Source organism: Netta rufina, assembly GCF_964035555.1.
Source record: "Netta rufina genome assembly, chromosome: 6".
NCBI lineage: Eukaryota > Metazoa > Chordata > Aves > Anseriformes > Anatidae > Netta > Netta rufina.
Window position 1 is genome coordinate 2,336,445 of NC_140129.1, and position 24,222 is coordinate 2,360,666.

The 24,222-nt window shown below is 41.7% G+C and overlaps 2 protein-coding genes across 2 annotated transcripts; one reads left to right on the plus strand and one right to left on the minus strand.

Annotated features, from left to right (window-relative positions):
- The first annotated feature begins 110 nt into the window (after positions 1-110).
- Positions 111-9,947, plus strand: HSPD1 (heat shock protein family D (Hsp60) member 1). The gene is made up of 12 exons (XM_084288893.1): positions 111-233; positions 712-887; positions 4,023-4,275; positions 4,636-4,718; positions 5,506-5,601; positions 5,919-6,012; positions 6,412-6,580; positions 6,903-7,002; positions 7,928-8,173; positions 8,515-8,689; positions 9,287-9,465; positions 9,550-9,947. Exons 2-12 carry the CDS (start codon positions 714-716, stop codon positions 9,700-9,702), a joined length of 1,722 nt encoding a protein of 573 aa, XP_084145019.1. The 5' UTR covers positions 111-233; positions 712-713; the 3' UTR covers positions 9,703-9,947.
- Positions 9,948-10,088: 141 nt separating this feature from the next.
- Positions 10,089-22,130, minus strand: COQ10B (coenzyme Q10B). The gene is made up of 5 exons (XM_084288894.1): positions 22,027-22,130; positions 19,119-19,265; positions 17,703-17,895; positions 15,391-15,492; positions 10,089-12,438 (listed from the first exon to the last, which is right to left on the minus strand). Exons 1-5 carry the CDS (start codon positions 22,074-22,076, stop codon positions 12,271-12,273), a joined length of 660 nt encoding a protein of 219 aa, XP_084145020.1. The 5' UTR covers positions 22,077-22,130; the 3' UTR covers positions 10,089-12,270.
- Positions 22,131-24,222: the final 2,092 nt, after the last annotated feature.

The window sequence follows — 24,222 nt, forward strand, 5'->3', positions numbered from 1 at the left end:
CGCCGCGCCGGGCGGGCGGCGCGCATGCGCGGGGCGCCGCGGGGCCCCTGAGGCAGCGGCGCGCGCGGGGCCGGGGCGGGCCCATGCAGGTTCCCGGGCCCGGCCGCGCGGGGCCCGCCTGGCGAGGGGCGGGGCCGAGGCAGCGGGAGCCCAGCGCCGCCCGCCCCGCGCCGCGCGCACACCGCCCGCACGCCGCACGCCTGCCCCGGCCCCGGCCCCGCACGGCCCCGCCGGTGAGGGCCGGGACGCGGCCCGCGGGGCTGGGGGGGGGCCGGGGGCTGCGCACGGCCCCGGCTGCTCTCGGGGCGACCGTTAACGGCCTGAGGGGGCGCGCGCCGGGCGGCCGTTATGGGGCGGGAGGGGGAGGGGGTGGGGGAGGGGGGAGCAGCCGCGTGTGTGCGGCCTGGCGGCGGCTCCGGGACGGGGCTGGGGGTAGGGCCGGGGGGGTGTGGGGGTGTCGGCGGGGCTGTGCTGCTGCCCACGGGGCTCCCGGGGCTCCCGGCCCCGCGGCCGTGCAGCGCGGCCCGGCCGGCGGCAGGGGGCGAGCGGCGCTTGACCTTGCGGCGCGTGTCCTGCCGGGCGGCGGGGCCCTGAGCGCCGGGTGGGCTCCTGCTCTGCTTCCCGGCTGGCAGCTGGCTGCGCTAAACCTGACGCCCATCGCCTTTTTTAGTTTAATTTAACTTTACTTCACTTTATTTTTCCGTTTTCCAGCCATGCTCCGTTTACCCGCAGTGCTCCGTCAGATGAGGCCAGTGTCCAGAGCGCTCGCCCCCCACCTAACGCGAGCGTACGCCAAGGATGTGAAGTTCGGGGCAGACGCCAGAGCCCTCATGCTCCAGGGAGTGGACCTCCTAGCAGACGCTGTAGCAGTCACCATGGGGCCAAAGGTAAGCGAAGATTTATTTTGCGTTAACGCTTTGGTCTGGCTGAAAACAGAAGGATAGAGAGCAGTTTTTCCTAGGTGGAGCTGTGTTATTCCCATCCGTGTGCCTGTAACGGAGCTGCAGGGGCATGGGCAGGCAGCTGCAGGCAGCCATATTCTCATTCAGTCACCTCCCCGCGGGCGCAAAGCAAGATGGATCTGAGCACTGTGGAAGGTGCTGTTCGTGTCTGGGAACGGTTTGAAATAAAATAGGGCAAGGGGGCATGCAGGATTGGTTACTTTGGCTCATTTGGAAGCCTGTAGCGATGTAGTAGATAATTAACCCAACTCACCCTGTAAGTAGTTAAATTAGTTCTATTTCTTTGAAATAGGAAATGCGTTTTGTATCATTTTGCCTTCTAGAAGTAACAAAGTAAAAATACTAAAAGCATAATGTTGAGTTTTCAGTTGACTGGTAAATGTTACCAGCTTAAGTGAAAATTCATGGTAGTGGCCTTCATTTTACCTTGCCTGTAGGGCAAATTGTAGTCTGATTCCCTGCAAGTTTTTGCTGATTTGAAAGCTAGCTGTTACATTTTGCATAGTCATACAGCATGCAGTAAGGCTTGAAACAAGGCTCCTTTTTAGGGAAGAGGTATTGATTTTCTTCAAGCTCGTAGGAATATCTGTTTCAAGTAGCGTGTCTGTAATGGTTTCTTTGGAATTTTGGGCCTGGTCACTAGGTGGTAGTGACTGGGTGTTAGTGGGGTGGGTGGGAGAGTGGTGAAGTACCTGCAAGCTGCAGTTCTGCAGCTTTTGAGGCTTTTTGATAAGTTACATTGAATCACTTGAACTTCTTGATGGGATTAACATAGTGACTGTTTTGTCCCACCTCTAAAGTAGGCTCACTATATCTCAGAAGACTTGTGGAAGCTATTAACAGAGGCATGGTTTAGCTCTTAGAAGCTTCTAGTTTGCCAACTTTAAGTACAACTTTGCAATGATAAAGATAGATTTGAAATAAAGCAGATGAAATGAAATGAAGGTAGGAGGTTCAGCACATACGATAACGGCGTGTGCATGGTAGATCTTGTCAAGGCTGCTTGGCCTCTCTGAAATTATTCTTTGCACATTTTTGGAGCCTAACCGGCTTTACTCAAAGACAGAAATGCTATAAGCTGAGCAAGGTGAAGGTTAAGGAACAGTCACGTCAGCAAACTACATCTGCTTCCCATAAGCACAGTTCTGCAGAAGGGAACAAAGTTGCAGTGCACTCAACTGATTTAATTTGTTTTTGTCTCAGGCTATGTTGTGAACGTCTAAGCATGATTTTAATGTACTGGTTAAACGAAAGTTCCTGATGCAACTTTATGCAATCTTATGGTTCCAGCATTGCCACTTTTATTCGCTGTTCTCTGTGTGTTTACAGAGATTTAGTGGTTGTTCTGTAACACGTGGTTCAGCCTCCAGCAAGAATTGCTACCACACATGTGAGGAAACTTTCCTTTTGAACTGTTCTGTATTTAAAGAAACTGGTTTACAGTCTTACACAATCTTCTGATACTGCTGCCAATTGGCCAGTTGCTTTGTCATTGTGGTTCTTGATATGCAGGACCATTCAAAATGCGGCCGTATTTACAGCTGGCATTCATTGGTTCAGAAACACAAAGCATCTCTTGGAGTGTAGGCTGGTTAATGTGATGGGATAGAAGCAGATGTTCTGCCACGCACCTCGTACCTACCTTTGGAATAAGAACAAGACAAAGCATAGAAGAAAAATTAAGCAAAATGAGGAGGGACTATATGAAGAAGAGCTTATCAGTATCAGTGTCCACCAAAGTTTTCTTTTTCTTGAACCACTTTTAGATTTTGAATAGTGCAGGTCAAATGAAGTAGCAGTAAGAAATCATGGGAAGTAATAATTTGCCATGATTGTTTTATAGGACAAAACGAGCAATATGCAAACTCTCATGAGTTCAAAGTTAGTAACTAAAGCTCAACATTTCTTTTTTCTGTAGCTTCTAGGGCTAGCTGTACTATAGTCTCTTCCATGGCAGCAGTCCAAGGTTGGTTAAATCATTGAGGCAGATGTGAGTAGGCACTGTGCAAGCGAGAACACGGTGCACCATAGTGGCAGCATGCAATGTCCAAATCCTTAGATAGCTTGGCTTGCCATTCAGGCTCTGCTCTGAGCCAGAGCCACACTGGCATGTGGTCAGCTGCAGCGGTGCCTCTGCAGGAGCCAGCGTGCACAGCTCTGAGTTGGGCCTGACAGGCCAAGTGAGGGATCAGCTGGGAGTGACTGGGGTGAGCTGGGGCCTTGGATCTCCCTTTCCTTTTTCCAACTGCTCCAGCTGGCAGAATAGCTTTAGGAAGAACTTTAGGGCAGCAGTGGGTGAGAAGTGGCTGCTTCCATTTCTGCTCTTTCCTGCTAAAACTCAAGAGCATGATTGACTGGGGCAGCTACTGAATTCATCTAGGGAACTTTGTGAGAGGGTGCATCTACCCTGTGTTCCCTGCACAGACCATAATGTTCCGCATCAACTTCGTATATTGTTTAGGAAATTCCAGCTTTCTAGATGAATGCAAGGGCAGGGTATTTCTGAGAAGTTAATGCAACACATTTGAATACATTTATATGTTGTTTTCAGTTCCATTTGCTAACCACTGATAAGGTTTGCAAGAGAACTCTTTTCCAGACCATGCAAAAAATCGAGCTTTCTATTGCTGTTTCTCAATCATGCTTTTTATTGTGATTTGAAGGAAGTTTTGCAGAATTTTATGTTAATGTATTTTTGTTAATTTTAGGGGAAAATATGTTAAAGTGAATCTCAGCAAATTTTTTTTGAATTTATTTATTGTAAGGCCAGTCTTATTTTAATTTCAGACTTTGAGTCTATGATGTTAACCATCATGGCTGGGGGATTCACTGAAAGCTTCCTTCTGTAAAAATATAAAACTGTCCAACCATTTTTCCAGTTTTGCCAAACTTGGGAAGTGTATGTACTTGTGAAAAATCCTAACTGAAAGATGTATGCAAAGTGATACTTTTGTTCATCTGTGGTTGCTCAAGAGGATTTTCATTTGCAGTCAAAGCGTTGCAGTAATGTGCTGTGTAGTTGCATGGCTTTCATTTAAAATTTGTTCTTTATCTCCCTAGGGAAGGACAGTTATCATTGAACAAAGCTGGGGAAGTCCCAAAGTGACAAAAGATGGTGTGACAGTAGCAAAGGCAATTGACTTGAAAGACAAATACAAAAATATCGGAGCCAGGTTAGTTCAAGATGTTGCCAACAACACAAATGAAGAAGCAGGAGATGGCACCACTACTGCAACGGTACTTGCACGTGCTATTGCCAAGGAAGGCTTCGAGAAGATCAGCAAAGGAGCTAATCCAGTGGAAATCAGGAGAGGTAATGTTTTAATTGCTTTTAAAGTTTAATCACTGGCTTTTTTTCTAAATATTTTTTCGTGCATTGCCTAACAAATAAAAAAAATGTCATTTGTCACAGGCAAGCTATTTAAATCCATTTTTGCATTTAATTAATTTCTGCTTAGTGTACGAATTTACTGGTGCTGTGTAAATAACTTTTGATCATGACTCAAAGCATGTCACACTAAAAGATTATTGCTAAGTATACATGAGCTATCAGTCACTTGGTTTTGAACATACAAATTTAATGAACTTTTGCAATGTGGGCTTCTTGGATTGGAAACTTTTTCTGTGCTGTATAAATTTTTTGATCACTGACAAGTATCCTGTTCATCTTCAGGGGTGATGCTTGCAGTTGATGCTATCATAGCTGAACTGAAGAAGCTGTCTAAACCAGTTACAACTCCAGAAGAAATTGCACAGGTAAAAAACAACAACAACAACAAAACCCTCAAGTTCTGTGAAGTCAGGTTCAGTTGAGCTGGGTTGGGGAGTATATTTTGTGGATGCCTTATCCCTGGAAGGTGTTCAAGATGAGGTTGGGTGAGGCCCTGAGCAACCTGATCTAGTGGCTGGCGTGCCTGCCCATAGCAGGGGGTTGGAACCGGGTGTTTAAGGTCCCTTCCAACCTTAGCCATTCTGTGGTGTGACAATGGAGTATTTGTCTTTACATGTAAAGATCTGGAATATGTTTCACTGAACAACCTTCATGGTAACACCTTCATTTTTTTGAGTTACTTAAATCACCCAGTATTCTACGTTTAGCTTGTTGTTAGTTCGGCAGTAGGCAGTTTTCCTCATCCAGTTTGATCCCAAAATGGGGTCATAAAACATAAATTTGCTTACTTGGGAAAAACTGAAGAGACCAAAGATGTATTTGTGGATAGGAGGTGATGGCAGATTTCCAGAGGTCTTTTGGATCTGCTGTGGGAGGCTCACATTGATGTGGGTGCATAGGCTTTCAGGGCTTGTTTCTTCGTGGGGCTGCAGATGCAGATGACCTGTCTGTGCTCAGCATGTGGGATACAGCCCTGTGCCTGAGCTGTTCAAAAGCTGTTTGCTGTTGTAACGTAGTTCTGGTGTTGATGTGCTGGTCAGCTGCCATATCTTGTCAAGCAGTATTAGAACAGAAAATGTTTTTTGTTGTCCTTTTAGTAAGGAAACCAAACACTTTTATTGTGAAATGAATTTAAGTGGTTTACTGTTCTAGGTTGCCACAATATCAGCAAATGGAGATCAGGAAATCGGTAATATAATCTCTGACGCGATGAAAAAGGTTGGACGAAAAGGTGTAATAACTGTCAAGGTAAGAGTTACCCAGCTCACGCATTAAGTGCAAAATGACTGTCCCTTTTCCAGCTAGGGCTGGCTTTTGTTGCACATGTTATAGCTTCTGCTGCTCTTGTACAATGCTACCTCTAATTCCTTCGGTCTCTTAGTTCAGGGTGGTATCGCTGTTCCCAGTGTTCTTAAAATCTTTTTTCTTTTGAGGGAGGAGAGCATGTGAATCAGATGCCTCATGTAGAGGCTTTCATTCTGTTGTGCATAGCGTGCTAAAAATATACTTGATCTTTTGGTAGTAAATAAGGGGTTTTTAATGTTGGTTTTCTTGCATCTAAACAGGATGGAAAAACTCTAAATGATGAATTAGAAATCATTGAAGGTATGAAATTCGACAGAGGCTACATCTCTCCTTATTTTATTAATACAGCCAAAGGTGAGTTGACAAAAATGCAAGTGAAGTACCTTACAATGGATCTCTAGAAGTTGAAAATAATGGTGCCTATTATAAAGGCTTTGTTATGCTACGCACCGTAGTAACAGGACAGTGGGATCCTTCCCCATCAGAAACTTAAACCTCCTGGTAAAAACTTGGACTCTTTTTAACTGCATGCCCCACCAACACCCCTTTTCTGTTTAGCATGAACGGTGTCTGTGCTATCATCAAGCTGGCGCTGCTGTGCTTCAGACAGTGGAGTCTTGAAGAAAATCTTTCTTTTTTAATGCACTCAGTACAACATAGCTCCAAAGTTGCTGCCTAAATTTTAGAGAATGCATGGTGTATTTTTTTTTATTAAATCAGATTGTTCATATATACTGCATATTGTTTCTGCAGGGCAGAAATGTGAATTCCAGGATGCTTATGTTTTAATCAGTGAAAAGAAAATTTCTAGTGTACAGTCTATAGTCCCAGCTCTTGAAATTGCCAATAGTCACCGCAAGCCTTTGGTTATTATTGCTGAAGATGTTGATGGAGAAGCCCTCAGCACTCTAGTCTTGAACAGGTAAGGTTTAAAATTCATACTTCTAGACTTAAAATAACAAATACTGTTTTTTCCCGTGTTTTCATCCTTTTAAAGGAATGCATATAAATATATGTGTTTGAATCTTACCACTACTAAAGAAACAACAACTCCTGTAGCCGTGCTTCACGTTGGTTGGGACAGAATTTCAGTGGTTTTCTAGCTACTTGTTTTAGCAACTAGAGCTCAGTTCATGAAAGTCCCTGTTTGCTTGACTGGTAGAATTGTACCAAAATGTGTTCTAATAACTAAACGTTTTCTCTGAAAGCATTTGACATGTTACTCATTGAATTCTTTTGTTCAGATTGAAGGTTGGTCTTCAGGTTGTTGCTGTCAAAGCGCCAGGTTTTGGTGACAACAGGAAAAACCAGCTTAAGGATATGGCAATTGCTACAGGTGGTGCTGTAAGTAATGATGTTCTAATTGGCTTTTTCCTCTAAGGAATGCTAATGCTGTAAAGAACTTAGTTTTAGGTCCATAGCTAGTATTGGCTGTATTGTGGGCTGTTTCTTGAGAAATATAACAGTAACTCTAGTGGTTGGACTTAGCAATTATCATTAGACATGGTTGTGTAATAATACAGCTCTAACCAACCATGAGTAATAGTTGTTTTCACTGACTCAAGTCACATGCAGAATATCCCTGCAGCGTTCTATTTTGTTAAGAAGGAACATGAAGGAAACTCTTTGAGAGAAATAGCAAAGCTTACTGGCCTTCTTAGAAAACTGGTGGTCTCATAAGTGCTCAGACCTGAGTCAACAAATACAGTTCTATTAAATGTTTGGAATAGACTGGAGGATGTCGTCTTACTTCATGCTAATGTTGAGTTTTAGTCCCTCAGATTCAGAATAGCTGATATACTTGATAGTGTTCATTTGTACAGCTTTTTTCATGTGTGCTTCAAAATCATAGCATAACACTGGGATCCAAAGCTGGTTGTTGAAACTGATATCTCGTGCTTCATTTAGCATAAACAGTACTAACAAAACCAGCAAACCCATTTAAAGTTAACTTTTTTTTTTTTTTTTTGCCAGTATCTTTAACTTCCTGAAATGCAAGGATGAAGCTGTAACACAACCATCCAGCCATGTTAAATCAATGAGTTATATTAGTCACGAATTAAAAGCTTGCAATTCTCTCACAGTGAGGGCCAGTTTGTGAGGCACCTGCTTGCCTGGCCTGTGTTAGGAGAAGGGAGGAGCTTCTTTCCGCTTAGCTGCAGTAGTATGGTGTCTTTGTACTGTCACACTGCTGTATGTGTTCATCTGTCATAAATAGTGATTTCACGTATGGTGAAGCTGTCAATTCTAACTTTCCATTTCGTTTCAGGTGTTTGGAGAAGAAGGTTTGAACCTAAATGTAGAAGATATTCAGCCCCACGACTTCGGTAAAGTTGGAGAGGTCATTGTGACAAAAGATGATACCATGCTCCTAAAGGGGAAGGGTGAAAAGGCTCAAATTGAAAAACGTATTCAAGAAATCATTGAACAGCTAGAAGTTACTACCAGTGAATATGAAAAAGAGAAGCTGAATGAACGGTTGGCCAAACTCTCTGATGGCGTAGCAGTATTGAAGGTGAGAACTGAAACTTCTTAGGAGTAAAACATACTAATTTATTAAAGAGTTGTTTTTTTTTTTCAAATCTGTCTTCCACTAATGCCTTCTCTAGTCACTTGTGAGACAGGAAGTGATACATAAGTGATAATGGACTTCCTTTATCGGTCCTTTATTGCTGGTCTAAGTTACTACTGTTTACTTCTCTCATAATCTTACCAACTGATTCAGATAAGGAATTTGGCTTATTGCAGTGCTACACTTAGGCCTTAAGAGCTATTCCATTTTGTGGCAGTAATTCTGTAGCAGTGCTCTCCTAGCCAGGCTCCTCACGCAGACCTTGACATGTGGCTTGCTTGCAGGTTGGCGGGACGAGTGATGTTGAAGTAAATGAGAAGAAAGACAGAGTTACCGATGCCCTAAATGCGACCCGCGCTGCTGTAGAGGAGGGCATTGTTCCAGGTGGTGGCTGTGCACTGCTTCGCTGCATTCCAGCATTAGACGCTTTAACTCCGGCCAACGAAGATCAGAAAATTGGTAGGTAAATTTCCAATGTGTAGAAGTATTATGAATAGACGTTATCTGTCCTTTATGGGATTAAATACAGGCTGTTTTCAGTGAGTTTAGTTACTTGATCTTACGAACCTCACATCCCTTCAGTATGGCAGTGTCTGCTTTACAGTAGGAAGGAGCTTTCATTGCATCCCTAACTTGGATGTGAAAGAGCCAATAAAAACAAAGCAGCAGTATCCTCTGCCAACAACTGAGAAGCCATGAAGGGAAGAACTGAGTTGACTGTTACAACCATAACTTAAATTTTAAAAATGCTGAAGACATTGTGGCAAATAAAATGGAAGATGGCTTTATGCATGTTCAAAATAATAATATAAATTAATAAAATAGTACTACTTGTAAAACTTCTGCGAATACCTCACAGTGATTTCACTTGTTGACAAAGGTCAAACAGTCAGGAACTTTATTTCCCTGGTAGTAATTAAAAAAAAAAAAAAAAAAAAAGCTCATGTTCTTCCTCAGATGGTTTGATCTTCCTGTGTTAATCTCCAGCACATAAATCTGTGCCTTGGCAACAGGAGTGTATGTGGTATGTGATGCTAAATATCTTTTTCCTTACAGGCATTGAAATAATAAAGAGAACATTGAAAATTCCAGCAATGACTATCGCAAAGAATGCGGGTGTTGAAGGATCATTAATAGTTGAAAAAATACTGCAGAGTCCATCAGAAGTTGGCTATGATGCAATGCTTGGGGATTTTGTAAATATGGTAGAAAAAGGAATCATAGACCCAACAAAGGTAACCTGGAATAGTCTTAGCTTTCCTTCTTCCCTCATCACAGGATAGAAGACAGGTACTAAGTTATTTCTTTCTTATCTTCAGGTCGTGAGAACAGCTCTGATGGATGCTGCAGGTGTTGCTTCTCTCTTATCAACAGCAGAAGCAGTAGTGACTGAAGTTCCTAAAGAAGAAAAGGAGCCGGCAATGGGAGGAATGGGTGGGATGGGTGGAGGAATGGGCGGTGGCATGTTCTAATTCCTGGGATACTGATGCATCATGAACTCTGCTGTTTCAGACTGACAGTTCTGACTTAAAAACTTCAGATGTCAGTGCAAGAGGATGGATAGTGACTGAAGTGAGGCTGGTGTTTTAAAAGAATCACTGTAACCATCAGTTACTGGATTTCATTTAACACACGTAATTGTTTACAGTCATTGTCCATGCCTACAGATAATTTATTTTGTATTTTTTGAATAAAGACATTTGTACATTCCTGATAACTGGGTGCAAGATCCATCTACCAAGGTCCTGATTTAAACTTAATTAAGGCACTTGATATTCTGTTTCAGAATTTATTGGTGCTTGCCAGTACTAGGAAGAACTTGGAAGCCACTGTGCGTGAGACTAGACAATTGTGTACAAAGTAGACAAATATACACTTATGTGACCTTTATGTAATAAAACAATCTGCTCAAAAAGTATGAAATGTATCACCTTATTCATCTGTACACCAAGCCACAGTTCTGGGAGAAGCTTGATAGCCCGCTTCTAAGATTTAATAGAAATCTGACTCTTACGCTTGGAAAAACTGGAGGACATTACTCTCCAAGAAACATTCCTCTGTCAAAAATGTTAATCGGAAATATGAGTGACTTAAATTTTGGTAAGAAGTATCTAAGCTGAGCTGCCACAACAGTTCTTTGCAATATTAAACAATGCTGTGAAAACAAGGCACGCGCAGTGACTTTATTTTGCCCTTTTCATATTGCTCGTTGCACATGCTGGAACAGGCTGACTGACTCTTTCACAGTACTGTGGGAGGGCAAGTGCCCTGAGGGTATGAAACAGGTAAGTTGTCTTAGCTAAGAAACGCTTCTGAGCTTCTTAAATACTATTTATTGCTTGGGTATATTATGTAGTTATCTCTGTGGTTTGAGCCTTACAGTCTTCCAGCCTTCCGAATTATGTTTAAATTGTCAGCAGTAGATGTGGTTTCATACTTAGACAGCTTTGAATGCCACCTACTGTTTCCTGACTTGACACGGCTAGTAACACTAACATCTTTTCTCTCTGCTTCCCAACTCCATTTTGCAAACACTTCCAAGTAATGGTGTTCCCAAACTCACGTATGTTGTTCTTTCATTGTTTCAGTACATAAAATTGTTTCGCAACTTCCTAGGTGCTTTAAAACTGACCACTTAATCTAGCTGTCTATAACTATGAACCATCTTTCACACATCCTGTATGAATTTTTAATTGCTTTTTCTGGGACAGTGTATAAATGCTCTGAAACTGCTGCAGGGCAGTCTATATCCTGAAACTTAGTACGTTATGTAGTATGTTGCCACCTATTCTGTAGTAACCACATGAATTCAGATGCTTTGGAAGAGCAGACTGGCTTCAGCTATGAAATGCACCTGAAGCTTCACCTAATTCCATCATGACCTTCTGTAATTTAAGAAGGTGCATAGGGAGGAGACTAAATTTATTCCAACCTTATTCACTTAGGTTTCTTTGGAGACAGGAAAGAGTAATAATCTAAGGAACAGAACTACTGAAAATCAGCTCAAGATAGTTGATACCATCTCGCTGCACTGATACATAAATGGAAGCTAAGTACTGAAAGGAGACAACTAAGATCTAGCTCTATATTGCACGTTACTGAATGACCAGTGGCCTTGGATATATTTATGCTGTGCTAAGTGGAGGACAGCTCATTCCCTCCTTCCACAGCAATGTGGTACAGAAGATGATTTTTTTTTCCCTCTATGATTCTATGATGCCTCCGTGCTGTCATGCTCGCTGAGCTGACGTTTACTGTGTTTTGAACTGGGAACTATGTTTGCACTAGCTGAGATTTATGTAGCATAACCTCAATACAATGCCTAACAGTGAAACAGGGGCAGGTGGGCAAATTCAGCCTTCCAAATGTACTGTAAATACAACACTGGAGCCCAGACAGCTAAGAACCACTGGATATAGCTGAAAGTGCTGTACTTGGCACTATAGGTACCTATTATGAAAACTCAGTGTTAAGGCTGCTTTTTTTTTTTTTTTTTCTATAACAGTTGCTGGTCAGAATTCAACAGCAGTTGGCGACTCCTGAGTTAATCCTTGTCATCGATGTGGATCAAAAGCACCTGCTAGTTGATGTTGGACACACTACTCTACTCCCTAAGGCTAAAATGTCAGAATCTCCCTTCACTTGGCCTGAGCTGACTGAGGTGATGCTGGTAAATTACATTCATGCTACTAATAACTTAAACTTGAGTTAATATATTACAACACTGAAAAGAACGTTAGCTTGTTTTGTAAGGCAGAGCTTACACTGTGATTACAGAAACTGGCAGGTTAATAAACGGCAGCCTGAGTTATCTTGTGTAACAGTAGATGCCAATTGTCTGTTACTGATAACACTTTGAATTGCACTTGATAGCAGCTTGAATAGACTACATTGATCTAGCTGAACATGTGCGTGATTTGTACAGTATAAAATTACATATAAAGCTCAGATATGAAATAGATGCCCCAAAAAGGAGCATGCCACCTCTTGTACAGAGTGTACAAACAAGTTTATAATGGAGGTTGTTGAAATTTTCCCCATTACGTTTGATGAACTTCATGAAGCATTAACTCCCGAGGTATGCTTGTTTCTGGGCCATGGAGTTTGGATGCTCTTCTTTCAAAGGCAGTGACCATCTGCTTGACTACTTCATCAAAAAACAGCGTAGCAAGTTGTGAGTGTAGAAGTGAACGAAATTCAAAAGAAATCTGTTAAAACAGAGAAGATTTTGTCTTGTATTTACTATTGTAATAAAATGCTGTTAGAGATAACTTCATTAAAGAATCTCCAGTTAAGCTGCAAGTAGGTTGCAGAAGAAAGAACAGATAAAACAATAGATGAGCTTGTATGTAAAGAAAAGCCTTATTCTTCAGTCAGAGGACTGTTTTCTTATTCTCTTCAATCAGAAGAATGTTTTTGTTCAATTCTCTTATGTAATCAGTCCCATTTATCTAAACCAACTGTATGTTACTTAAATGACATGTCACAAAACATACCTAAAAGATTTAGGGTAGTGAAAAACTACAAACCAACAATGGTAACTAAGTTGCTCTGCACATAAAATTCCCTTGAAGGGCAAAATTTTGAAGAAAATCCTGCATAGCAAGACAGCAGATTTACAGGTAACATGAAGCAAACCCAAGAGTGGTTTAAAGGCAGCTTGAAATAGTTGCTTATTAGGTAACAACATTTTATATTAGTTTTTCCATCTAGGTAGATGTAGTTAACAATATGTTCAAACAATGCTAATTTACAGACTGAAGCTTATAATTTGCCTTTGCTCTTTCTCCTTCCTAGACATCTCCTGCCCTCTACCTTTGCTGTCCTGACATGGGCAGTCAGTTTTAGAATACAACTGTCTCGGATAAGTCCTCTGTACCAAGTCCTTGTGCCTCCTACTGCAGTGCTCAAACTGATTTGCACATTCCCTTTCAGTTACTGGATCCTTCAGTTTAATAATTACACTGAAGCTACTGTAGTAGTTAACAGTTAGGGCAGGAGCACAGGGAGTTTGCTTTCTCTTTCCACCACCTAAAAGAAAAATTGATGACAACAGCAAGGTCACTTTTATGTCAAATAGCCTTCAAATATACTTTGTGCTGTACTGGCCTTTGGTCTAGTTTAAGAACATTACCCTAAGGCTATGGTATTGGATTTAGTTTTGCCTTCTGCAAGTTCCAGAAATGATTACAAAGCTGTCGGGAAAAGAAACAGCTTGCATTTCTTCTGCCCTTCTATCGTTCCTGTTACTGCATGTCTTTTGGATTGAGATTTAAGTACTTACATCATACCTGAAAAATCAGCAGATGAAATGCCAAATGAAACAAATGCGTATTATCTCAAATTGTTTAAGAGTATTGCATGTTAATTGCTGGAATAGTAGTATAGAATTAATGTGAAATGTAAGCCAGCTGTAGCTTCATTTGCACGTGATCTCAAGCATCAGTAAAAATTAATGTGCCTTTTCAAAGTCTGAGATGACATTTATAGCATGTTGAGCTCTGCAAAGCAGGGATCGTAAATGTTACATCATGTTCAGTAACTATGTGAGAACCTGAGATGTTTTTATGAAGCTTGCAGATAGCAATATGTTGTGCTTAAATCTATGTGTTAAATCACTTAAGAGCTGAAATGCAACTGAAACTAAATGTCTTATTAAAGTTCAGCGTATATATAATGTACCACCAGGCTGGCAGATCAGTAATGCAGTAGGCTGAGGAAACCAGCATCATCTAAAATTCAACTAACACTTTCTAAAGCAAACTACCATTATTGAAATTAGTCCTATCTCTCACAAGTACTTAGTTGTGCAGTGAGAAGTTGGTTTTGAAATGTTTATCATTACTATCTGTGAAGGCCCAGAGGCTAAGTCACACAGCAAGCTGAAATTGAGCAAGGGTTAGAATCCCTGAGTATGTACTGTTGTGAGCCAGCCCCCTGCTCAGCTGGCTATATTTGCTTCTGCTACCTCAAAATGGTGTAAATGATATCAAGTATTAATAGTATTTCCTAAGAATGTCCTTTTAAAGTCTAGTTTTGACTCTCTTTAACTGAAATTCTCAACCTGAAGTGTCAAAATATGGCTTTGCAAAGGAAAAACAAACAAACAAACAAACAATTTTCCTCATAAACTTGCTATTTAGCTAATAGGGCTTAAGCAGTTGCTTAATTTGAGTTTTCTCAGCTGATTTATGGCTTGGCTATAAAGCTGTCTTACCAGTCAGTAGCAGGAACTGTCGTGATTTGCCTAGAGAAATTCAAATATCATGAGCAAATAACATGTAAGCATAGTCAGTAAATCCCATCAGAAATGTATTTTCAAGTACCTATAGATTCATTTTTATTGTTGAGCTGTATGAAGTGCAATACAGCAATAACTTGAGTTATTAACCCAAGGAAGTCGTGCCAGTTTACAAATATTCCAAAAGCTCTTTTTTGGAAAAATGACTTCAAAAGCACAGTATCCCAGAAGACAACAGGATCAACCTATTTCTGTGTACTTTTGTAACCTGTTCTGAACCCCAGATTAGTTTAGTGCTGAACGCAACACCCTTAACACAATACAATGTAAGAAAAAATAAGTGATGGAAGAAAAAAATGAAAAACAAGAACTCACAGTAAGAAAAGCAACTTGTCTAGGAATGACGGACTAAACCAGATACTGGGTTTAAAATGCAGTATTTTGGAACTGCAGTGATATGCCATCATAGAGTAGAGACAGCATTTCTCCTAAAAGCTGTTACAGTGGTATTATAGAAGATGTAAAATACATTAAATAGTAAATCTAGAAGTCAGAAAATTAAACTACAGGCCAAACAGGATGGATGGGAAAACACCTACTTTCTGATAACAAAAGCACGTGGATTGTAAGGTAATTAAAGAAAATAGCAAAGTCCACAAATATGTTGAGTATTTCTCTCTCTGTATTTGCTTATCTTAGTATGTAGAGAATTGTATGGTGAGAGATACCAGTCCCTAGACTGTTTGGCTATATGTGGACACTTCACAGAAGACTTGTCTCTCAAGGACTATGTAGCAGTTTTCATGTTGTAAAACTGACTGCAAAAACGTAGTGACTAAAACTAACTATTTTGTAGTGTTTATGTGTGTGTGTATACACCCTATTTGTAGCATGTGGCGGTTTTAATTGGAATACTTACAGAAAAATCCAATGTACATGTCCTTGGATAGCCAGGGATACCTGGGCTGAAACGCCACACTGTTTCCAAGTGATTAAATAGCCTTCCGTCTGTGCAGGATGCCTAAAAGAAAGTTTAAAAAGTCAAGCTACAGGGGGGCTTACATGAGACAAATCAGTATTACTGAAGCATGCACATTTTGTTAGACAGTGAAGGTCACAGCATAGTTAAAATTAATTCTTTATAGTGCAGCCAGCAAAAGATCCCATTTGCACACTGTCACAGCAAAGTAGCTGAATCCCTATCAAGTTACGGGAAGGATCTTTGGTTTTAGCCATAAAACAGATCTCTTGTATGATGCATAGAATACCATAATAATGTTAAAGATATCTACACCGTAATTGAGAATAGGGTCCTTACTTTCATTCATTTTGCTTTTGGTACATACAGCTATTTTTGTGTGGCTATATTTTAAATAGAAAAAGACCGAAAGACATAGAGTTGAAAAATCACGCAAATGCATCATCTTGATTGGCTTGGAGTTACTAAAGAGAATTGCTGTAACTATTTTTAAACTTTCTTTATAGCTCTTAGTGTCAACACAAGCATACATAGCTTTTGCTTGTGGTTTGAAAGCACAGATAAGCTAAGCCACGTCAAAGACAAATCAGCACAAAAATACCACCACTTCTTTGCCCAGTGCAGGGATGCAGTACCTCCCAACTTCTGTAACTGCAAGGGGAGGAGTAGAGGGAAGAGCAGACAAGCCTGAAGAGCTGGGCTTGCTTTTCTCATTGTTGCCAAAAGGGCAGGAAGAATGGGAAAGGTGCCAGTGAGTCCCCCTTGCTCCCAACCTTATAAGTAACAAAACTCACTCGACATTTCTCAGCAGCAAGAGCTGCTGCTACCAGCCTGATATTCTAGGGCTCACGCGCTGCTGCTGTAAGCAACAAAAACATGCTCATTTTGTCACCACCAACAGCCCACTATACAAAACCACTACGCAAGCTCCCTTTGCCCAGAGTTATTTCTGAAGACAGTGAAATAGCCCGAACACATGGTCGTTTCATTTCCTTGTGGTAATGTTCCTCCAGTTATGTGAAGATGATATAAATGTTTAGGAAAAAAAATCCTAACAGAGAAAATGCTGATAAATCTAGGAAGAGGAAACTTAAAGTGTTCTCCACACCACTTTCATGGTCTTTTCAGAGACCAGAATTCTTCTTTTGAGAGAATTAGAGTGAATAAGAATCAGTAAGCCAAACTGATAGCTATGCAAAATAAAAAGTCTTGTCAGGGAAGAGTAGAAAGGGAGAGCAGCATGTAAAATGCAGATTTTTACATTGTAACTGTTGAGCTTTCTTAATAATGGAAGACATTTTTTTTTCTTTCCAAAATGAATAACTACCTTGAAAAAAAGCACTTTGCATATTGCCCTTCCAATTCATACCTCCCCTGTACTTAAGAAACCCATTTCTGTTTTATGCAGTGTCTTGTTAGTGGAAGCCTAGAAAAGAATAGTGAAATAGGATACCCAAACAATTATCTTGACCAGTAATCAACTGTTGTAATGTCACTAGTTGTTCCAAAAGATAGTCAAAATTGCATGAAGGGGGAGAGGCAGTTTTTATGAGTCTGTTCTGAGCTGTTCCTAACAAACAGATGTGAACCTCTAATGTAAACAAGCAGCTGGAAGATCCAGACCTCATTTAAAATTTCTCCCTTTATTACCCTTGAAAAAAAATGAAAGTAGAAATACAATTGCTGTACAAATTAATTCTAAGAAATGGACTTGAAATCTACCATTCTATCATGGCATCAATATACTGAATAACAGGCTCTTCAGCAGATCCTCTGCCTAAACTTCTTAAATAAACTGGTTAGAATTGTCAGAAGAAAAAATAATGACATCATTTTGCTAAGGCATCAGAAGCTACAAAGAGATAACCTTTAAGTCTCTATTATTTTTGCATTTAGAGAGGCTTGGACAAAATTAATACAAACAAAAAAAACACAACAAATAGATATCTTCATTAATGGCTACTTTTTAAATATTTTTTTCCATCAAAAGCCAATTAAAAGGCAATTTTTCCCCCCTATTTGGCAGCTTATGTTTTAAAAACACATTGAAATTTACACCACGTAACCTATAGTCTTTAAACAAAAGCAACACGAGTTTTGAGCCACAGGAAGCAATTCCAGCATTAATTTTGTTTTTAAAAGAGCTTCATGGAATATTTAAATTTCTACACACAAGTTACGGAAAGCTACAAAATAATAATATATTAATATAATATAATAATACAGCTACAAAAATAATAATAATAAATTACCTTAACTAAATGTGGCCTCACGAGGGTAACAACTGATGTATACCTTTCTAAAACAGGAGGAAATCCTATTTCTAGCTGTGCTTTGCAGTATCCAGAGCGCTTTGATAATATATCTGACTTCTTACACCATGGCACAAATAGTTTGTAATCTTCCACAACAGCAACAACTGCATACATTTCCTGCATAGAATATCTGGAAGCAGAAATGTAAATGTTACAGTTACAAGGTGTTTTAACTAGGAATTCAGTATTATAAGGTTCTAAGATACTATAAGTTTCACAGGCAGTTTTGATGGTGAACATGCAGTCACCTGAAAACACTACCACTATTTTTGGAAGTTAAAAATGCAACTCTATTAAGATTAAAAAAAAAAAAAAAAAAAAAGTACTGAACTGGTAAAAGTCTTTGCACAAGAAAAGCAAAACACTACAAACACTACACAGCATATAGCGGTAAAGCTAGGGAACGCTGAACCAGATGTATGCTACTTTCTGCAATATTAGGTAAGCATGCTTAGATTTCAAATGGAAAAGTAGTTTTTCCATTGCAGCTGTGTCTTGATTTAGGTAGATTTTAGATATTTCCTAGAACAAATTAATCCATACCTTACAGCTACCAAGAAAAGGTGTAACAAAACTAGGGGTCTGTTTTCAAAGGCTTAAAAAGAACGCTACTTAGACCTCCCCCCCCCCAAAAAAAAAAAAAAATACTTTCAGGAGCAAAACAGTGAGTATTATTGGACAAAGGCTCCTTTTAAATGAAATCTGTTGCAGTTAAGAACTATCACATAAACGAATATTAACCATCATGAAAAAAATACTAACCCTAATGAACAAATCATACTATTGTGGACTAGAGGCTGAGAGCAGATCCCAAACTCATTAAATTAATGGGAAATTTTCCACTGGTTTTAAGGCAAACTGGGTTTCAAAGAGGTTTTGTATGCACACACTTCACCACACAACTAATTATTTTCCTTCTTTTAAAGAAAGAAGTAAATCTCAAATGAGAAGTACAACATAATGCAAGTGTAACATTGGCATGTCTTTTTGAGAAATGGGAGAAAATTGAGTTTTCACGCCTTTTGGTTTATCCCCATTTCACCAGACAAATAATGCATGCTTCCCTTTCAGGGTTGTTTTTGTTTCGTCACGGAATAAAAAGGTTATTTCTGCTATTTCCTTCCAAGGAGCAGGTGTATGGGGTTCCTAAATTTTTGATACCCAATTTCAGGTTTGACAGCCTGATCTCTAAAAATTTTGAAAGGTAAAACTCATTTCTACTCTCCACCTGGGCACAGTCTCAGGGACATGTGCCTTGAGGGATACTCAGTCTTTGAATGTTTAGTGCTGAAAATGTTTAGTGTGTTGAAAATCGTAAATGCATAAGGTATCATTCCACTTTTCTATACAAACCCTATAATTCTTCTTTCAGAATATTCTTTTCTTTTATTTACTAGTGGTGCAGCAATGTTGAAGAAACTTCTTGAAAAGGCATGGCTCATTACAGGTACTTGCAACGAAGAAATTCTGGTCATCAGAATACCACAGGAAGCCAAGTGCCTGCAACATTGAAAATGCCTTTTAGACTCCTTTCTTATCAGCAAAATAGATCACAACACATTAAGGTGAGATGCAGTCTGTTGTACAGCATTCCAGAAAACATCCAATTTAGATGGAAAAACAAAGGCTCATAAGTGTTTGCAAACTTTAAAAAAAAAAAAAAGTCTTTTTTTTTCCCCTTTAAGAGAAACTAAAAATAGCTCCCAGTCACGAGACAAGTAACTGGCAGAGTAAAATACAAAGGCCCCCATTAAACACTGGCTTCATGGCAGCCTGAGTTCACGTACAGGACTCACGCACTTAGTGTGCAGATTTAATTTTGTTTTCTTACCAGAAAAATCGAGGCATACCCTACAATACTTTACCCTTTTGGAACATGCAAAAAAGTAGAAAATTTCCCATTGCGGCTATGAAGTAGAATTCTGCAGTAATCCCTCTGCTTCCTTCCTTCTCTTATAAGGAAAGTTTCATTCTGAAAGTCCTTTTAGAAGCTGCATTGCATCCCCATTTCTTTCTTTTGAAAATATCACACACAACCGTGGATGCAGTGTTTTCATAAATAAAACTTAACAGTTTAGCTTTATGAAATGCTCATAGTTCTAAGATTCCATCTCAGTTCTCTGTTTCTGAACCTATACTAAAATCTAAAAAAAAATATTCATTGTGGTTAATAGGACTCATGCTGAATTACTGATTTTGCCTAAAATGCTGCTTCAAAAGTTCTGATTTCTGGCACCGGGGAGTTAAAAATTTCACTATTTGCTGTCAGCGCTTCTACATATGTAAGCTAAAAAGCAACCTAGGCCGTCTTCTGTCAGTAATTAAACGATTAGGACTGCACTTCTGGATTTACACAGTCAAAAATGGAACCAACCTTCCCACTTGGTGTAAGGCTTGCTTGTTATCATTTGATTTTAACACAGCTAACAGATAGATGCTGCTTCTTCCTAGCCACCAAACTAGCACAGCAAATTCTGGTAAGTCTTTCTACAGCAAGCTCTGCAAGGATTTGGAGTTGTATCTCAAGGGATACGGACACAGTCTGTTTTTTTCCACTTGGACCGGACAGGACTGTTAAGGAAAAGCATGGCTTTGATAGGAACATTGGATGCCTGCCAGTAACCTTGTAGCTGCCTCAACCTGATTCATAGAGAGTTCAGAACTTTGGACCAGACCTCGTTCTGGAGAGCTAAATTATTTTCTCCATCTGTGGTATAGTGCACTGTCCTAACTAGTTGTCGGGACGCTTCTGTTGGTTTGTTCTTACTGTAATGCTCTGCCAGCACACTGCTTCAGGCACTTTTATGTATACACATTTAAGTGCAGGGCTGAAAAACAATCCCCACAAGTACTTTGTTATTGCTCTAAGATCAAGTCCTTTTCGCAGTTACACCACCGTTCAAGGAAGGGAAGGTTAAGAGAGGTTATAGTGTTAACAAAGCTGGTGGGACTTGGTCTCTCTCTAGATTTTATTTGAAGAGAAACAGACACTACAAGAATGTGCTGGTCCTGGTCCCAGTTCAGGAAAGCATACCTCTCCAGAAACCACAAAAGCAGAGACTTCGGTGGACTGTCTTGCATGTTTTGGTGAACCTGGTGAACGCCTCAGGAGAAAAGCCAAGTCTGTACCTAAATGCAGATGTGCCTAGCACTCCTTTATTATCCTCTGAGGGTAACACAGTCAGTGCCACTCATACTGCTCTCACTGGCATCATCCAATTCCTGTCCCTTGCTGCTTTCTCTCTGAACATTTAGGCACTGATCACAGTAGCACCTGACTTACACGACCCGAAAAGGAAGCATTTGCTGTCATGTGGCATACGTGATCTCTACGTGGTGATTATTTTTAATAGTTACATTTCCAAAGACTAAAATATTTTGAAAAAAAAAAGGTATCTCCAACTCCGAATTATAAAAAGACTGAAACCAGCGGTCAGAGCACACCCGTGTGGCTGGGCTTACTGCTACCCCAACTGTTCCTCTCACGAAGCTGGTGTCATCGGATGGCTGGTTAACGGTCAGTGAGATGAGAGCTGATCTCATTCGCATTCTTTGTGGACAGCTGTTCGAGTCCCAAAAAATGAGCTTTGCCAGCAAGTGTCCTTGTGAGCATCTCAGCCTGAACAAGCACAGGAGACCAACTTACCGGCTCGCTCCTTGACGCCTGCTGCTCAGCGCAGTGAGGGCCCCGCCGGGGTGACAGCAGGTAGACACTGTGTGCTGGTGGCAGCGCCAATGTGAAGGCACACCGTGCTGAGGGCTACCAGCGGCCACCAGGACTCTTGTACCTCGCCCTGGATGCATTCTCAAGGCCAGCTCGCAGCCTGCTGTCAGGAAGTTTCTCTACCCTGGCTGCTGCTGCTGCTGATGGATTTTGCCCTGAGTTCGGAACCGCATCGTCTCTAACAAAGCACTTTTAAAACAGGGGTTCTGGTTCACAGGACTGAGCTGTTTCAGCGCTGCAATTACATCCCAAAGGCTTAATTTAAACGCGAGGGATGCGCATTCAGAAGCACAGCCCGAGCGAGACGACCGAGCACAGCGCTGCGGAGCGAGAGTTACGCCGGATGCCTGCTCGCATTTCGGCAATTTTGGGGCATTTTCCCCGATTCCGAGGCCGGCGGTAGACCCCTGGCGCCCCGCAGCCGCCCGCTGCGGCCCCTCCCGCCCTCGGCCCGGCTCCTCTCCTCACGGGCGGCACCAACGCCCCTCCCGCTGCGCTCGGAGGGCCCCGGCCCCCCCGCCCCGCCCCGCCCCGTACCTGCCGGCGGCGCCGAGCCCCGCGGCCACCGCCCGCCCGCTGCGCGCCATCGCCGGGCCCCGCCGGCACCGCCCGGCCCGGAGCCGCCTGGGGGCCGCGGGGGGGCGGGGGCGGGCACGTGAGAGGGAGGTGCCCGGGCTCATTGGCCCGGCGGCGCGCGGCGCCCGCAACGGCCCCCAACGGCCCCCAACGGCCCCAACGGTCCCCAGCGGTTGTGCTCCGCAGCCCTCAGCGCCCCGTTATGGGTTCCTACGGCTCCGTTGGGGGTTACCGGAGGGCTGCTGTAGGCTGGGGGGCACGCACTGCATGAGGACAGCCCCGCTCCGTGATATTCACATAGCGTTACCTCGGACGGGTGACAGCTAGGCGGCAAACAGCCCGACTGGTGGTAACGAACTCTCCGAGCTGCCCCCTGAACTCAAACGCAACCCTAGTTTGATAATTGGTGGAAATTCAGACAGTTCAAGGAGATGAATGCACTGAAAGGAAATTATTTCTAGAAAATGAGTAAGTCCAGTTCTATGTTCTCTTCAGAAATGTTTTCCTTATCTCGGTGTCTCGTCATTAGTTAAAAACATTAATTATTAAACGGAGCCCCAGCAATATGAATAATGAAAACTAATTTGAGCAGCGCTTTATCCCGTCGGGGCATGGTGATTTTCAGATAAGCTGTCCTGTAGTGTGCTTTTCATTCTGAGCTTAATGAAAACCAGAAACATTTAAAAACCTGGGTTCTGCAGCATGGGAGAAAACCAGCCCCATCAGAAATGTGAAACAGCCTCAGCCTATGCCCCCACGTCAAATTCCTGTTACTAGCTTCATCTGCATGTTTCATAACTTCCACCAGAGCTGCTCTTTCTTGCTGGTTCCTGCTTGCCGTGGGAGTGTGCCCATCTATGTAGCTGTTCCAGCTTGTTTCTCTGGATCAGGAAGTACCTCACTGAGAGTTGATGCCTTCTGGCGTTTAGAGGAACTGAAGGATAAAGCACTGATGTACAAGATGATACTTGAGGGCACTCTGTTTTGTTTTGTTTTGTTATCCAATTAGTCTGTCTCAGAAATAGTCCTTACAACCTGCTGCTTGATGTCTGCTGTTTGCAGAGATCTGATGGGAAGAGTGGCTCAAATTAATATTTACACCAGAGGGATGTAAAACACTTCTGATACCTCAAAGAGAGACACTGCATGTGACCACAACGAAAATTCTGTCTAAAACAGCTAGATGCCACCCTCAGCTGGCCACCAGCTGGCACAACCTTCCCAGACACCCTCTCCCTGCTGGCCCTGGAGTGCTGTGCTGACACTCAGCACGCCTGACGTCAAAGGCAAAACTAGATCTGGAAGAGATTTAAATTCATTTTCCTCACTCATACTACATGAGAAACATTAATTCAGTTTCTCAAACATACCTGCTTATGTTAAATGTTTCTACTCTTTCACTCTTTTCGGAGAATTACTCTTTTCGGAGAATTTTTCCCCTAATCTTTACTAGATACATAAATGTCAGGAAACAGTCCACAGCACTTGAAGCTGAGTACAGATCTGGGGACAATCAAAAGACTGAGTTTAGACTAGTTTTGCAGCTTTTTGCAAAATGTCAGTTCACTGTGCAATTCTCTATAGCATTCCACATGGGAGAAATAATACGTTCTTTTTGGAAGATCAGCAGAAGGGAGCAGCTAGAGGCATGGATGCTTTGAGTGAACAAGTGCCAGAAACTTCTACTGGCACAATAGAGTGGGTAAAGGAAGGACGGGCCACGTGGCTGGATACTTCTTTTGGCAACACTGATAGCTTGGGCTGGCTGTGAAATTGGACCTGAATCTGTTACATGAAGCAGGACTGCACAGGCCTGTACCTTGGTTACGAGCCTAAGTCTGAAAAGCATCTGGGCTCTTAAATCCAATCCTGTTCCAATCTGCATAGTAACCTCCGTGAAGACGTGCATGTGGGGAAAGAGGAGCGGAACTCCAATGGGCAAAATCAGAAGGGTAAACCACGAAGTTACCCTGATCAAGTCTTGTGGAAGCCACGTAATGGAGATACCGTTCCGGCAGCAAATGTATATTGGGATTCAGGGAATTTGAGAGGCAGACACGAATTAAAGAACCCAGGGCAGAATTTGTTAGGGAAAATAATAAAAAAAAAAAAAATCAGCAGTTGTCTCATTTCACTTTACAGTGTTTCATCACAACC